Consider the following 18,095-nt stretch of genomic DNA (forward strand, 5'->3'; position numbering starts at 1 on the left):
ATGGAACTCTTCTATTATATGATGCCATGTCATCTGGATAGGTTGAGTATTGTACAGGACAATTTGTTAATATGAACAAATACAAAGTCTTATAAACGAAAGGAGGTCACGGCTATACATCGGATTATTTAACTGACAGACCAGGTTATTTCATTGCAATCGATTAAAAAGTTACTTTCATCATGCCTGAGTATCTAACAGGAATATTGATTGATTGGTCAATTGGTTTTTTTAACATCACTTTCAGCACTATTGTGCTATATCATGGCCGTCATTTTTTATTGGTAAAGGAAGCCGGAGTCCCCGGCGAGAACCACCGACCTTCAGTAGATAAACTTACAATCATAGTCAATAAAGATTTGAGTCGAGTGCACCTGTTACGAGTGGGATTTGAATTTACAACCTAAGTGTTGATACTGATTCAGTAATTCGACTACTTAGACCACTCGGCCATCGATGCACCTAACAGGGAGAAATAAATATTTGAGCGAAAAGTTAATCAATGATATACCCGTTATATTTTCAGCACCACTACCAAACCCAACTTCAACAGATAAATCGTCAGGTGGTACTGAAGCAAGTACAATTGGAGGAATAATTGGTGGATCTATATTTTTTGGCATCCTAATCACTCTTATAATAATTTTCGGAATAAAGTATTTCCGATCTAAATATGCAAATGAAGATGTGGATCCTTATTTAGATGCTGTTCCAGGTCATGAACTTAGACAATTCACAGAAAAAGAGGAATTCAGTAGTGCTGAATCACTACCACCACCCTACAAAATACAACCTGCAGTTAATCAAAACTTTTATTGTGACTCGGCTTCTTAACTAAAAGTTTAATATAGACTAATGTTACTAAAAAGTATAAGAAAAATGTAAACAAATACCCGTGTATACTTTCTGATCAACTCTGGTTTAAACTTATATCAAAAATCTAAAAATGATTTAAAGGATTGTTTGCTAAAGACTGGAACACATTAATATTCATTTTCACGTTTACGAACCCCACTCAGCAGGTGTCGGAATCTTTATATGTATCTTTTCCTTTTTCAGTTTGTTGTTAATTTTAGACGTCATAGATTTGAGTCAATTAGTCAGAAAGTTACTTCCTGACTTTGTTTACTTTTTAAAAAATATCTTCATTTAATTAATAAATTCTATAAGTGAGATCATTCTTCCACAATAAATACTATCTGGGTTTTTTTTTTTTTTTTATTTATCTATTCATTTGTTTATGTTTTAGTAGTGAAAAGACCACTTACGTTTAAATCTCTGATAACCCGGCGCACCAACTGTGAAATTTACCAATAAGGAGGAACCAAGGCACATAAATTTTAACGTTAGATTAATTAAGCGTAAGTTCAAATGAATAGATTCCATTGATTTGGTTAGAAAAATCTTCATTTTGCTCAATTAAACCAGCTTTGAAATTTATAGTTATCCAGAATTCTGTTTTCTATGGTTTTAATTACAATGAACATTCTTAGAGTCATTTGTAACTTTTCTTATTCAATTTGTAATGATCGATTTTAACTTTGATAATGTAACTTTAGTGCATACATGAAAATTTCAATGTCTTAAACATATCACAATTAAACAACATAACCAAAAAAAAAAATGTCATATGATTTTTGATAAATTTTATTCTGTGAAATGACTTAATCAAAATAATATCATTATATGATACATCTTATATCAAAATATTGGTCTTCATAATTAGGCTGCTGCACATATATTAATACAACATATATTAGTCTTAGTTATTTTTCTAATGCTACAAAATATTGATATTCAAAAGACGAACCCAAGTGTTGACTGCGGTATATAAAAAACATCCATGGACTTTTCTCTCATCCGGCAGTAAAACCCATGACAGAGAGTAGCGTCCGTTTAACAGGGCAACATGTATAAATGTTCAGAATGCCTAGTCAGAAAAAGTTAAAATCCGAAGCCCCGTATTGGGAGAATCCAAAATATCTGCACATTAAAAAATCCTTGCAACAAAACTATTTCCCTTACATGTATATATATATCGTCTCACTACATATTTTACATTTGGGACATACATTGAAAGTTTGAAAAAATTGTCAGCCTCATCTGTCACTTTGACTGACAGCAAAATATGGACACTGAGTGTTGGTAGACAGCTAAACTTTATTACAAAAACAATGACTCCAATATTACCATTGTTAAGATGCGAACCAGTAAAGTTCATTCGTGAAGCACCTGCAATTAAGAGTATATATAACCCTAGGCCTATTAATATGATATTCAAGGCTTGCATTTCAAATTACAATTTACAAGATAACAAAAAGAAGCCCTTGAACAAATAGTCCCTTATGGTAATGTGGTCAACACTTTGAAACTTCAAAGAACCCATGAATATGTTGATTGTTATGAAATATAAACCGATATCATTGGATTATTGCATGCAATGCCATTAAGAAAGGCGCCACCGAGTTCTGCCGGACTATATGTTGATCAGGTACCACTCCAAGAGCATCCAAGTTTTGTAGGACTATATGTTGATCAGGTACTACTCCAGGAGCACCAGAGTTCTTTATGACTATCTGTATGATCAATCATTTGTTTTAAGTGCAGTGTTTTATAGTTCTTTGCCTTGGGTTGTAAATATAGCTACTTGTGTTCCTTCAAATTAACGCAACAATTATAAAATTATTCTCTTGTTCCATCTGGAGATAAAAATGGTTGGCAAAAGTCAAGGTCAAACAGTGAAATAAAATAACTATTCATTCTGTAATTATTAAAACTTTAATAACTAAAAACAATATTTGTATCAATAATATTAAATAATAAACATATTAACAGATCTATTTGGCAGTACAATGAATTTGGAATGTGTTATTTTTTTCTTTTCTCCTTTGAAGAGTGCATTTTTTTTTCGAAATTTAATAGTAACAAATTTATTTGAATATGTAACGATGTAATTAAGAGGAAAATAGTAGAAAAACAAGGAAAGGATTTTTTTTAATTTAAGCCACACATGCATCGATCAAGGAACATTTGAGGTTTAGCAGATCTATCATTAATAAGCAAATGGGAACAGAAAGTAATGTGTTATTACTCTCTTAAAACATTGTAAATATGTACAAATCATTTCAAGTTCTCAATTCTTATATAATAGAATTTTACGTAGACAATGACAAACATTTTCTAGTTTGATACACTTCATTTAAATAGTATTCTTTTTTTCCAGTACAACAGTAAATATTTATCTAATTCAATGTGTGTAGTTGTTTATATCAATCAAATAAAAGACAAGGTAGTACCAAAGTGGATATATTAAACAATCAATATTCTGATTGATTTCAAATTCACATATAATAAAATGAACAACTGATTCATGTTTCAATTGTCAAAACAATAACAAATATAAATACAAATATAAATAAAAATACAAGTATCACTTTGATTGTTACTCACTGTTATAATGGTTATAAAGATAAGTGTTTTAACCTTGCATCAACGGTAGCAATGATTATTCATATAGCAAGTCATTTACGTTCCTTTCTGCGGAAGCTGATAAGTGGTTCAGTTTCACTGCTAGTGCTGCGAGAAAAGTTCACATTACTGGTTGAAACATCAGACAGATCTGTAGATGTGTTATTCCACCAAGATGAAAATGAGATTCTGCTTTCTGGAAGTCCCCACAACACTAATGCACACAACACAGGTTGCAGTGGATTTAAAACGCACTGAAAAGTCAATGCTATAGTTTGAATACATAAAACACACTAAAAAGTCAATTCGATAGTATGAATACATAAAACAAACTGAAAAGTCCTTGCCATACTATGAATACATAAAACACTTAAAATTCTTTTTTTTTCAAATTTAATAAGTTTGGTTTGTTTTAAACTAAAAAAATATAAATGCATCCTTCAAATAAGCATAGAGTCATTTTCACTATCACATAAAACGACAGGGAAACCTTTCTTAATTATTTCAAATTACTTACAAATCTCTTCCATGTACAGGGGTGCGAGTACACAGTGAAATATAGCTCATTGAAAATAACTTAATTTAAGTATGAACTGTGACATTAAATAGCCATCATGAATAATTGTAGTGAATATTTTTCTGGAAATCACCGATATATAACTATTTTTTAATGTTTCAGAATAAACCTTGAAGTGAATTATACTTCTATTTTCTATTTCTATATTAATTTTCGACAAACTATCTATATTTTTTACCTGCAATAAGAAAAAGGACACTAGTACTTATTTTTTCCATTTTTAAAAGACATTATAAAAATTTTTTTTTAAATATTATTTTCCAATTATTTCATACATACTGTATAATATTGAACTCATAACCCAAATTTTTTTTTATGGTGATTGCAATCTATTTCAGCTTTCTTGAGATAACTTTCTTCTTTAAGTAATTTTATTGTCAGAAAAATTGCATGCATCTCTTCTTTTTATGGCTCATTGCCGTTAATTTAAAGTACAAAGCCTACCATAATGATCCATATTGTTAATTTTGCTGTTTTGTTGTCATTTTGTGCCATGTGTATTACAGCATCAATTATATTTGGCAGCCAGCTAAAATAGAAAGCAGAATTGTGATATATGATTAAACAAGGCTGAAAACAGAGGGAACATGTGTGCTAATGTCTTGTTATTTTGACTTGTTTCGAAACATGACTTGGTTGGCTGACGCATACAGTGTGTCAAGTGTTTCAAATCACTGAAACATGTTACATTATGTATTTGTTTTTTTTTTATCTATCTTGTATTATCAGCAACAAGAGTACTTGTCTGATTACAAAATGTATCCACTGTATCATTCACTGTTGTCGTTTTTGTTCATATGGCGGCTGATGTTAACCCTGTGGACTCACCCTCTATTTTGTATTCATATGATCCCAATAGTTGTTTACTTTTTTTTTCATTCTAAAAAAGTATAGCAAAAATACAAACTCCAAACTTCTAAATTAAAAGTCCGAAGCATCTTATTTCTTAACTTCTATTTACGATATTTGAACAGCGGAAACTTCGCTTTGTATTGATTTTTTTTTTTTGTGTCAGCCTATAACGTAGATTAACTCAAAAGACTGAAACATACTTTCAAAGAACATGAGAACTCCATACCAATGTATTATGCATCAGACCTAGTCAGGAAAGAAAAACAAACTGAGTAGTATCGTGTGTATAACCTATAAAAATAAACATTTGAGAACCTTTAAAGCGCACAACATAAAAAAAAATTAATTCAATTTGAATTTATTACCTTGTAAGAAAAGCAGCTAAAATGAGGATAAATTTGAAGTGGATTGAATCTATCAGTTTTCTTTCACTAGCTGTGTATCTACCATAATGCCATATTAACGCACGTTTTGCTAAAATGGAAAGTTAAGAAAGTTAAGTCAATTCTCAATAAATAATTAATAAAATACACTATTATAAATGTTAAAAACTTTCAAAAAAAAAACAATTTTGTCAATGATAGTCTACAGTCTGCTGTGATATATTTTAAGTTTTCGTAAAGCAATCTTAAAATTGAGAATGGAAATGGGGTATGTTTCAAAGAGACAACAAACCGACCAAAGAGCAGAAAACAGCCGAAGGCCACCAATGGGTTAACACAGTGAGCAAATCCCGCACCCGGAGGCGGGCTTCAGCTGGCCCCTAAACAAAAATGTGTAACTACTAGTTCAATGAAAATGGACGTCACACTTAACTCCAAAACATATAAATGAACTAAAATTAAAAAACATACAAGACTAACAAAGGATAGAGGCTCCTAACTTGGGACAGGCGCAAAAAATGCGGCGGGGTTAAACATGTTTTGTGAGATCTCAACCCAACCCCTATACCTCTAGCCAATGTAGAATGAACAAACACACAGCAATACGCACAGTAGAACTCAGTTTAAAAGAAGTCCGATCAGATCTCTTCAATTCTTTTTATTCATAATTCGCATTACTGTGTGAAATGTTCCTAAAATGAGTGTCCATGAAAACAAATGCGTGGTGTGATTGTGATTTGAAAGAGCAATCTGCCAAAAGCAAATAACAATGTGTGTCCATTAACACCCAGCTTCGCTCAAATAAATGGGGAACGTGTCCATGGGACACAGATGATGCACCGGCTTGAATATAACGTTATAAAGGGAAATAACGAAGAACTGTAAAAGTGACACTACCCAAATTTGTCCTTGATCTGAGTTTTGTGGTAATAAGCATTGTGTGCAAGTTTTATAACATTTAGTTGAGGCAAACTTAAGTTAGAGAACTGAAACGAAAAATTCAGCAATTTTACCATTTGTAAAGGAGCATAACTCTAGAACGGTAAAAGTGACGCCACCAGAATTCAAATTTGATATGTGTTTTGTTGTAATTAGCATTGTGCATAAGTTTCATAACATTTGGTTGAGGCAAACTTAAGTTAGAGAACAGAAACGTATATTTCAGCAATTTTTCCATTTGTAAATGAGCATAACTCTAGAACGGTAAAAGTGACGCCCCCAAAATTCATACTTGATCTGTGTTTTGTGGTAACAAGTATTGTGTATCAATTTCATAACATTTGGTTGAGGCAAATTAAAGTTAGAGAACGGAAACCAATTTTGGGACGTACGGACGTACGTACGAACGTACAGACGGACAAGGGTAAAACTTGATGCCCCTCCGCTTCGGTGGGGACATAACTATCACATTTACAGATTTAGTGAACCTCGAAATCTTGGTAAAATCATAAATACATAATATATATATATACATTAAAAGGTTCTAATTAAAATTATGAACCTAATAAATGCTCAGTCTTTTGTTTTCTATTAAAATTTTTGTGAACTTGTCTCATGTGTCTATTCGTTTTTTGTTTTTCAGTCATTGCGTTTTCATTTCTTTTTTTTTTCGACTCATGAGCTTTAAATGTCCCTTTATATCTCCTTCCTGTTTTTACAGAAATATTTTCATCCCTGTTTTTCTCCGGTCTGGCAGTTAAACCATTGCTTTAATAGGGCATCCGTTCGCCTGTGTCGGATGTATGAATATGCAGGTAAGTTCGGTTTAAATAGGGATGTTCAATAGTGCCATGCTTACTTTGATGGGACCATAGGTAGCCTGTGATAAGGCAAATCTTTACCCCAATCTGCTACATTTCCTCAATCTCAAGAGGCAGTTAAAATTTCCATCCTTCATTCCGGTCGACCTACATTCCAGAAGAACCTACTTAATGTTCTAATCCTGAATATGTATGACATATTTTCCACTGGACGTCAGGCAAGCAACATTATCGTTCAATCAATTCATAATGAACACATGATCTACGTTCCATGTTTATGTGAGCCAAACTTCATGATACGTTTAAACCGAATTTTTTTCTTCATCAACAACGGACTCTCGGACTGTAAATCAAGATGCCTTTTCTTCTTAGACAAATCATTTAAAGCGGATTTTTCTGGTATTTGGATTAAACTTGTCAACACAATAGTTGTTGTCAAATAAAGTTTTTTTCTTAAAATATGTCAATAACCCCACTGCAAATCAAAAATGACGTAAATAATTTACAGATGATAGAGATCATGCCTTCGTAAATAAAGTTTTATTATCGACAGTAAGTGCCGTATATTATCGTAATTAACAGATCACGAGTACTATGCAGTCTATAAATAGGGTTTGTTACCGTTTACTCATCCATCTTAGTAATCCATATTCAGCAAACGTCATAACAATAATAACTATATATATTATATTAAGAACTACAACTGAAATCTTATAACAGCGGAGAATAACACTAGATAAAGAAGATTATTGTCATTTTTAATGGTAAGTCAATATGAGTCTTTTAAATTTCCGGTGATTTTAAGACCGTTCAAATGAAACGTTCTATATTGAAATGTATCACTCTATTAAGTTAGCTTAATACTAAAAGCAGTTTAGAAATTCCCTTTTATTAAACTTTTCTTCATTCGAGCGTCACTGGAGAGTCTTTTGAAGACAAAACGCGCGTCTGAAATTTGATGCAACTGTCATACAAGTGAGAGGTTTAGCCAGCTATAAAACCAGGTTCAATCCACCATTTTCTACATAAGAAAATGCCTGTTCCAATTCAGGAATATGACAGTTGCTATCCATTCGTTTGATGTGTTTAAGCTTATGATTTTGCCATTTGATTAGGGACTTTCCTTTTTGAATTTTCCTCGGAGTTCAGTATTTTTGTGATTTTACTTTGTACAAATTTGAAGCCTGGCATCTATGATGTATAAAAAGGATGTGGTATGAATGCCAATGAGACAACTCTCCACAAGAGACCAAATGATACAGAAATTAACAACTATAGGTCACCGTATGGGGCATTCAACAGTTAGCAAAGCCTATACCGCATAGTCAGCTATAAAAGGCCCCGAAATGACAACTCTAAAACAATTCAAACGAGAAAACTAACGACCTAATTTATGTACAAAATAATGAGAGAAAAACAAATATGCAACACAGCAACAAATGACAACCACTGAATTACAGGCTCCTGACTTGGGACATGCACATACATAATGTGGTTAGGTTAAACTAGTTTGCTGGCGCCAAACCCTCACCCTAACCTGGGACAGGTGTGTAACGGCACAACATAAGAACAAACTATGCAAAACAATAAACGAAAAACAAATATGAGAAACAGCAAAAAACGACAACCACTCAATTACAGACTCCTGACTTGGGACAGGCATATGTAGAATGTAGCGGGGTTAAACTAGTTAAACCCTCCCCCTAACTTGGGACAGAAGTGTAACAGTACAACATAAGAAGAAACTATAAAAATCAGTTGAAAAAGGCTTAACTCATCAGAGGGAAACAAATAGAAATACATCTAACAAAAACAGAGTGAACGTGTGATTATTTATTACTTAAATGTAATGTTCAATAGTGAACCATGAAAATAAGGCTTAAGCACACGTGAACTGTAACATCTATGTGTCATTTTTATAATACATCCTCACATTATACGAATATTAGTATATAACCGTGGCATTTATAACATTTAATGGGTCAGTCAAAACAAATTCAGTTCAGTGAATGATGTAAATTCTAAATTTCATGATAAGTATAGATACATGAAATTGCAATTAAATTTGTGCATGAAGTCATAAATTAGACACCAATTATTCATAATTTAGAGGATGGTTGTAACGATGATATTCAGTGAACAATATTTTGTTCTGTCAAAGTAAGTTATTTCTTATTTCAGTATTATATTAAAGTGAAAAATTTTGTACTGCATTTGTTTATAGTTGTAATCTCTGTCCTGCCTTTTTATTTTTCACTCTATTCGGTCCTGCCTTTTTTTATTAGTTTATCCTGACTTTTTTTACATAAATTGTCATCCTGCCTTTTTTTTTTTTTTTTTTTTTTCGCAAAGTTGCCCATCCTGCCTTTTTTTATATACAAAACTCCTGTCCTGCCTTTTTTCAAATTTCATCCTAGCCCCCATAAAAATCAAATGGTAGCTCCCTAAAACTGACCTGTTCTACGGTTTATATTATTGTTTCCGATTTTTTTAAAGACTAAAGAGGTTTTTTTAAAACTTTAGGCTTATGACAGCAGAAGTGAACAGGAGATGATCTTTTACAAACGTTAATTACCTCAATGTTAATTCAAAAACATGTTAGGTACTGCAAGTAATAATAATACTTACTAATTACTACAAGGTGAGGGTTTTTAAATAACCAATGAGGTTTTAAATTATCATTATGAATAAATGGAGGTTATCGGTCATTGCCTCAAATTCCAAATGATTCAGTCACTCTAATGCACAAAATGTTTCTTTTCCGAGATAGCTTACGAGTAACAAAGTACGGTAAATCATTTATCTTATCATTCGCGCCAAAATTTTCTATTATCATGGTTATTTCTTTGAAAAGCACATATCAATCATCAATCATTTATTTCCTATTCTCAATTCAGGAAAGACCTTTGCTTTATAAAAATAAAAGCAAAACAGCACCAGGTTTTTTTTTCATAAGGAGTCGTATATACTCTTAAAAAAAGATTATTTTTATAAATGTAACCATTAAAATACAATGACATGTCTAATTGCTATTTATTTTCGTTATAGTTGATGTCAATTGTATACAGATTCTGATAGTCAACTCTAATAAACCTTGCCAACAAGGTTTTAATTAAGATCACAAGATATCGTTGAAGAAAATATTCAAATTTGAACTTCTTTTGCTATGTTTATAAAATATTTATCAGTGAAGTTACTGCAATACATGTGTGTGATCTTATCTATACGGACGATCTCCACAAATAAGGAAATAGAGAGACTAGAGAAAGAAATTGGTAAGCTTTCCCGACAGGTTATGCTACAGCAATTATTTATAGAAGAAAAAACTCGAAGTGAAGGAGATTCTGGATTGAAACAGACGAGAATTTTAAACGATGGATCTAAACCATATCACTTTCCGACAACAAGATCGAAAAGAGGGGTAGCTGCCATTCATGATCACGGACATATGAAACGCACAATTGGTGTTGGTGAATTTGTTGCTGTTTTAAATGGAGTTGAATTCAGAACACGGCATAATGATCCTGAACTACGCATGCCAAGTACCACTTCATCAAATTTCTTAGAAACTGAGGAAATACCTTTTCCTGAAGTTCCACCTGAGGTAAAACAGAAAGAAACTGTGGCTGAGCAAGTACAAGAAATGCGTGAATGGTTTATGGCTTTCAAAGATCAAAATCACAAAAAAAGAGATTACCGCAAATATTTCAAACCTGTTCTGTGTTATCTTGAGGGAATGTGGGTATATGATAACAATACTGATATATTAGAACCTTTTTTAAGCGACAGGCACAAGTTGGATGCTAGCACTTTTGAGGACCTCGAAGATAAAGTAATGTTTACATCTTACGGAGGACGAAAGGATGGTATGGAGAATTTTGGATGGCTTCCCAAAACAATTATATACACTGAAAATGGGAAATCACCTTCATACGCACAATGGATATACAGAATTGTTTGCCATCCATTAAAGCACGACCTTCCGTTGAATCGTTTACGAATGATCGATGATTTGAGCTCGAGAATGATGTTCCTACGTTCAGAAGAAGAGGAGATGAAAACAAGACGTGCCCGATTTAAGCTCAATCAAAGGGACAGACAGGAATGGAAAGAAAGATTTGATCAAAGTCCTGGATTTATTGACAGCTTAATGAGCGAAATACCAGGTTTAGACAATTATGGCGGGAATTTGACAGACGAAGCATTGAATCTGCCAGCATACTGTCCCGGTAAAGAACAGACGATATTAAACACTGCATATTATCACAGATTCTATGAGGAAATACGACCTGATTACATGCGCTTATCCTTAAGAAAACGAGCTTTTTCTGACAGCAATCTGTTTATGTCGATGACATCACAGCCACAAGTAGCAGGGAAAAGTTTAAACTATTGCACGAAAGAAGACTCATTACAGAAAAAAGCCTGCAAATCTTATCACCAGCGATGGTCATATGCCGTTCCCTTTGAAATTATATACCTTAACCCACTTACAAATTGGAATCCTTATAACATTACCTATAAAGGTCATTACAAGAATGACCCGGAAGCAAAATTTGTAACAGAAAATGGAAAACGAACTGGCGGGAATGATATTCATACAGCATATAATGGAACAAATAGTTGGTATTTCTTTCAAATTCCACAGAGTTTTTACAGTGGAAATGAAAATAAAAAGGGGCACGGAGGCATCGGTGTGTTAGATGAAAACGGGAAAGTGAGATATACCAGAGCATCCGGAATCCGAGTGTTTATTCCGGAAATCAGAGGCATTGGGATCATACGTCAGAGATATCCCATCATGCCTCTGTACAGTGAAGGAAACACAGCGTATAAAGAAATGGAATCCTTAAAAGACATAGTTTTGGAAAATAACAATTATCTAAAAATGTTCCATAATCTACCTAAAGATGGAAAAAGTGATAAATTGAGAAAGAACCAGATAAAACTTTCAGTTGAAAGGGGAATAACTCTTATCATGTCAAGGGCAACATCGTCCGATCCAGGTCCGCATAATCACTATGTTGATCTTTCGGCAGAAAATGTCAATACTTTAAAATCAAAAAAGAAGTTAACAGTTCGAAGTAGCGAGGACAGTGGACATGACCATCGTGTGACGATTGAATACCGTCCACATCTCAAAAATCCATTTGTCATGACTAGGTGTGACCACAAAAAGAAATGTTGGGATGGTCATAAAAAGCTTTTACTAGAAAACATTGAACAAGAACATGAACAAGATGAACTGAAAGAAAATAATGACGACGACAGACCAGAGAGTTATAAGGAATAAACTTCAGTATTCTATTGTTATTAATAATATTGATTTTTCTGTCTCTGAAACAGAAGTATAGTATACCATAAATGTCACCATTTGAATACTCTCAAAATATCAAGGTTCAGATTTATGATTTCATATTTAAAACAATTAGGGTTGTCCTCATTAACTCACATTTTTTCAAATTACTTTTAAAGAATTAAAAGTTATAAAATCAGAGCAGATATATATACTTCGTAATTCAACTCAAGACCTGAAAACAATGAACTCCTTGTTTAACTTATTTGATTCAAATGTCAATGATGAGTCTTTTGATGTCGAAAGGGAGGAGAAAAAGAAAAACACAAAGTTAAAGATTATAGGGACTAATAGGCAAAAAGGCAGTAACAAAACACTACATAGAACAAGAATATAAGCCCATAGGACACCATGCCCTGCTTGGACTCTCTTGTCCATAGGACACCATGCCCTACTCGGACTCTCTTGTCCATAGGACACCATGTCCTGCTCGGGCTCTCTTGTCCATAGGACACCATGCCCTGCTCGGGCTCTCCTGTCCATAGGACACCATGCCCTGCTCGCACTATCTTGTCCATAGGAAACCATGCCCTGCTCGGGCTCTCCTGTCCATAGGACACCATGCCCTGCTCGGGCTCTCCTGTCCATAGGATACCATGCCCTGCTCGCACTATCTTGTCCATAGGACACCATGCCCTGCTCGGGCTCTCCTGTCCATAGGACACCATGCCCTGCTCGCACTATCTTGTCCATAGGACACCATGCCCTGCTCGGGCTCTCCTGTCCATCAGACACCATGCCCTGCTCGCGCTATCTTGTCAATAGGACACCATGCCCTGCTCACACTATCTTGTCCATAGGACACCATGCCCTGCTAGGGCTATCTTGTTCATAGGACACCATGCCCTGCTCGCGCTATCTTGTCCATAGGACACCATGCCCTGCTCGCACTATCTTGTCCATAGGACACCATGCCCTGCTCGCGCTATCTTGTCCATAGGACACCATGCCCTGCTCGCACTATCTTGTCCATAGGACACCATGCCCTGCTTGCACTATCTTGTGTATAAAAATAAAAAGATGTGGTAAGATTGCCAATGCATGTTCAGTTAACCATGTAATATCAGTTAAGTATTTCAAAACGTTCAACTCATGATAAGCATATGTACCAAGTTTCAAGTTGATCTGACTATAGCTTTAACGTTAAATTCCTCAACGAAAACATTTCACCTCAGAATGTACCCATAATTCTATGTTTTGTGAACCTTACATTTTTTAAAAAGTTTTCATCATAATTAAAATGTACACTAAGTATCAAGTTTATGTGACTACATCTTCATCATTTACTACCTTAACCAAAAAATTTATTCTGATTCGGGATGGACGGACAGACCGGGCAACGTAATGCCTTCTTCTATCTTAGCTATATATATAGGCATAAAATTGTTTTCGGCATAAAAAACCAAGGATGAACTCATGTTCTTGAGAATGGTAACACGATGACATTGTACTGTTTAAAATACATCCACGTTTACAGTAAAATACATCATCTTCATTCCAAAATTCATAAAGAAATCAGGGCAAGTAAGTTTTCTTTCAGACTATTAAAATTTACAATTTTACTTGCCCAGGGACAAGTGGTCACAACAAATATTTCCATACCCCTGCTCTTTTGGGGAGAGGAGACCCACATTTAAATTTTAGCAAGTTGTTTGATCATTTTCAATATCATCATGAATATAGTATTTCGTTCTATTGATGAGGAGAGTGAGATATACAGTTCTGGTATATCCTGTACCTAGATATATTGAAATAAATCTTATGTCATGTTACACTGATGGATAAGTTAAATCTTCAACAAAACATATCAATTGGAAAATTTTTGACTTATTTAAAATAATAGGTTTCATAATGAGTGACAATTTGGGATATCGCTTGATATATATCAACTTCAGTTACTTAATTTCAATATAAAAATTAAAATAGATCTTCAGTGATTTATTATAACTATTAAATTTAAATAACAAGAGTTGATATCAAGTAACATCCAATTCTCATGAGTTGTCAAAATTATTTCTCTTCTGTTCCAACACTAATTGTGTTTCATAAAAATTTTTGTGAATTGCTGATCCTGTCTTTTGCACATCCCAATATGACGTCGTATGTCTTGTTCCAGTGTCAAACTTTACATCCAGCATTTTAAAACTTTTTGTACACTTAATTCAGAATGTATTAAAATTTGACAAGAAGATGATTTTCAGGTATAAAGTGTGAGTGTTTTGTTTTATTAATGAAGAAATCAAAAATGTCCATTGCTATTGACCAAATTAACATCGTCTTACTACATCAACCTCATTTTTTTCAGAATTTCTCAAATAAATTCAGTTAGAAAAGACTTTTCCTTTATCACTATACGCTGTGAAAAATAATAATTGTACATTTTTTATTGTTTTTCAATCGCCCCTTGGGAACATCCTTGCCTAACTTTGTGTCAGACAACTGCTCAACTTTGTTTTCAAACTTGGACTCAGTTCTTTTAATCACTGTTTTTGGCAAGATAGCTAGATGCTGAGAGGTCGTTTCAGGATTTCTTATTTGGGGCAAGTTTTGATTTTGTTTTCCAATAAACCAGGACACTTCCTCTTTCACTGTATGTGGGATAAACCAGTTGAATCATTGAAAAATTTACGTTTTCGCTTTTCCCTATAATATTTTTGGTCTTTAGTCAGATCCTGTCATTCTGGCTGCATTTCATCAATCAGCCGTGCTGTATCACCTGTTTCGTCAGGTTTTCTTTTGGAAGAGGTCACTCCAAAACCAAAAAGACTCATTACTAGTTATGCTTGAGTATTAAATATATTCTGGAGTCACCCGGTATCTTGTAGGATGACTAGTCCCTTGACTGCACTTCAAAACAATTGCGAAGAATTAAAGCAAACACATAAGTTACTAGATCATTATATTTTTTGTTCAAAATACTTGTGTAATTTTTTTAACCTGCAAAAATACAAAAGTCCATCGAGTGTAACTAACTCCCAGTGGGAAGGTCTGAATCCTTAAATGGAAGGTCACAGACCTTGACCCACCACTAATTGGAACCCCTGATGACCTAACGAATAGCCAATAGAAATATTGTCTCATGATGCTGGATAAGCCAATTACATTAACACAATTTTCATATCACTTTTTTGTATCCGTGCAGTGTGATACTAGAAATATCTCTTCATGCAAGAAATAGATAACAGGCCACAACCATAAGAGAATGAATGGTTATTTAAGGATAAATGTTAGTAAAAGACATGTATAAATGTTAGTAATAGACATGCATAAATGTTTAGAAATGGACTGAATACAAAAACATCCAGTCACCTTTTAACAATTACTGAAAGACAGCATGACTCTGTTTTTCAGTCAATAAAAGCAAAAAAAAATTAAACTTTGTCTTTTTTATTTCCGAAACAAATTTGCAACTAGTTTGCATAAATATCAATGAAAGGTAAAAGAGGATTTATCTTTAAGTGTGAATTAAATTGAGAAGAAATTAGCCTTTACAAACTCACCTGCTTTTGATGCAAAATAAAACAGGAATGGATTACAAATCAACACTAATAAAATAGGCAACAGAAAGATGAAGTATAACATTGCTCTTTCAATTTCTGTCTTTCCATCATACCTGAAACATAATAAAACAAGAATGGGTCCATAGTACACGGATGCCCCACTCACACTATCTATGTTCAGTGGACCCTGAAATTGGGGTCTAAACTCTAATTTGGCATTAAAATTACAAAGATCATATCATAGGGAACATGTGTACTAAGTTTCAAGTTGATTGGACTTCAACTTCATCAAAAACTACCTTGACCAAAAACTTTAACCTGTAGCGGGACGGACGAAATGACGGAAGAACCAACGGACGCACAGACCAAAAAACATAAAAAAAACTCATTTTGTATGCTAGATGGGCATTTGGGTAAACAAAAGTTGCATTAGAAACACTGGAATCAATAAAGTTAAATGGCCAAATACCTGAAACATAACAAAGTATGATAATAAGGTTGACTAACTGTATTTTGCATAATGTTCAAATCAAACAAACTCACATTCCTCCAAATTCAAATTTTATCAACTAAGAAATCTGTTTTCATACAATAAAGCATGTTCAATAAATAATGTGTAACATATTATGGTTAAGGTATGTTAAAGTTACTGCAAACTGCTGTAAAGCTTGTTGTGAAGTTCTTGCAAACTTTTGAGTTTTCAGTAACCCTGCCATAAACTATTTCTTTGTTCGCCAAAAGGTCACCCATACCTGCTAACAACTCAGATCTACTTTTATGTCTTGGAAAAAGCAACCATAGTGTTATGTGGCATAATAATAAGTGACTAATTTGAATAAACAAGGCAGACAACTTAAGTTACCATGGTAACAATTTTAATACTTACTCTTTAATACCATTATGATATAGCAGTAATAATCCTGATCCACATACAATTCCAGGCATGATCCATCCAAGAATATACTTTACAGCTGTAGGTCTATAACAAAGTAAAGGTAATTAGATTTAATTCAATTGGTTTATGATTACAGCAAATAGTTCATGCAGAACGAAACATTTCATATTATGGTTAGAAAAAACTTGTATAAGATACTAGCTTGCTTATAACATTAGGCGTCAGATCTGTGTTTCATCTACATTAGACTCATCAATGGTGCTCCTATATTAGACTCATCAGTGGTGCTCATACATTAGACTCATCATCCATGGTGCTCCTACATTAGACTCATCGGTGGTGCTTCTACATTAGACTCATCAGTGGCGCTCATACATTAGACTCATCAGTGGTGCTCATACATTAGACTCATCAATGATGCTCATACATTAGACTAATCAATGGTGCTCATACCTTAGACTCATCAATAGTGCTCATACATTAGACTCATCAATGGTGCTCATACATTAGACTCATTAGTGGTGCTCATACATTAGACTCATCGATGGTGCTCCTACATTAGACTCATTGGTGGTGCTCCTACATTAGACTCATCAATGGTGCTCCTACATTAGACTCATCAAAGGTGCTCATTCTCATCGATGGTGCTCCTACATAAGACTCATCAATGGTGCTCATACATTAGACTCATCAATGGTGCTCCTACATTAGACTCATTGATCGTTCTCCTACATTAGACTCATCAGTGGTGCTCATACATTAGACTCATCAAAGGTGCTCATTCTCATCAATGGTGCTCCTACATTAGACTCATCAGTGGTGCTCATACATAAGACTCATCAGTGGTGCTCATACATTAGACTCATCAATTGTGCTCATACATTAGACTCATCAATGGTGCTCATACATTAGACTAATCAATGTTGCTAATACATTAGACTCATCAATGGTGATCCCTCCCCTAAAAAGTGCTTTACTGATGTAGTTCTACACCACAGTAATGTAACTGTTGCTTGATGAAGGCAAATATTTCATGCAGAAATAGAAATACACTCCATCAATTAGAGCTTGACATATGGAATTGTTAAATACATAATTTTGTCTTTAATTATCCTTTAATTTTGGTTTATTGTTGTAAACCCCCAGATCTCTTTTATATTCATAAAAGTGAAATGATTCTGAAATAACTGTCATATTAGTGGCTATCTGATGTAACTGTCATGTGTGTGGTGGTGTAATGAAACTGTCATGTATGTAGCTATCATGAAACTGTCATGTGTGTGGTGTTGTTATGAAACTGTCAT

The 18,095-nt window shown here is 33.8% G+C and overlaps 3 protein-coding genes across 5 annotated transcripts in view; 2 read left to right on the plus strand and 1 right to left on the minus strand.

Annotated features, from left to right (window-relative positions):
• The window catches only part of LOC127712404 (VWFA and cache domain-containing protein 1-like), a 37,422-nt gene extending 36,216 nt beyond the window's left edge, over positions 1-1,206 (plus strand). For both annotated transcript variants that reach the window (XM_052218801.1, XM_052218800.1), the window contains one exon: positions 527-1,206. The gene's annotated coding sequence lies outside the window, so the exon portion shown is untranslated. The remainder of the gene's footprint in view (positions 1-526) is intronic.
• A 1,553-nt stretch (positions 1,207-2,759) lies between these two features.
• Positions 2,760-18,095, minus strand: part of LOC127712405 (G-protein coupled receptor 143-like) — a 31,328-nt gene continuing 15,992 nt past the window's right edge. For both annotated transcript variants that reach the window (XM_052218812.1, XM_052218813.1), the window contains exons 5-9: positions 16,783-16,875; positions 15,897-16,009; positions 5,263-5,371; positions 4,490-4,574; positions 2,760-3,722 (exon numbers count right to left, since the gene is read on the minus strand). In XM_052218812.1, the coding sequence (XP_052074772.1) occupies positions 3,522-3,722; positions 4,490-4,574; positions 5,263-5,371; positions 15,897-16,009; positions 16,783-16,875 (601 nt within the window). In that variant the 3' untranslated portion in view covers positions 2,760-3,521. The remainder of the gene's footprint in view (positions 3,723-4,489; positions 4,575-5,262; positions 5,372-15,896; positions 16,010-16,782; positions 16,876-18,095) is intronic.
• On the plus strand, positions 5,378-14,731 carry LOC127712403 (uncharacterized). Its single transcript, XM_052218799.1, has 2 exons — positions 5,378-7,804; positions 10,089-14,731. Exon 2 carries the CDS (start codon positions 10,207-10,209, stop codon positions 12,331-12,333), a length of 2,127 nt encoding a protein of 708 aa, XP_052074759.1. The 5' UTR covers positions 5,378-7,804; positions 10,089-10,206; the 3' UTR covers positions 12,334-14,731.

Source organism: Mytilus californianus, unplaced genomic scaffold (genome assembly GCF_021869535.1).
Source record: "Mytilus californianus isolate M0D057914Y unplaced genomic scaffold, xbMytCali1.0.p SCAF_8, whole genome shotgun sequence".
Classification (NCBI taxonomy): domain Eukaryota; kingdom Metazoa; phylum Mollusca; class Bivalvia; order Mytilida; family Mytilidae; genus Mytilus; species Mytilus californianus.

Bases quoted from the DNA above. Each gene is read 5' to 3' on its own strand.
- LOC127712403 (XM_052218799.1), top strand. From the start codon at position 10,207: ATGTTTATAAAATATTTATCAGTGAAGTTACTGCAATACATGTGTGTG.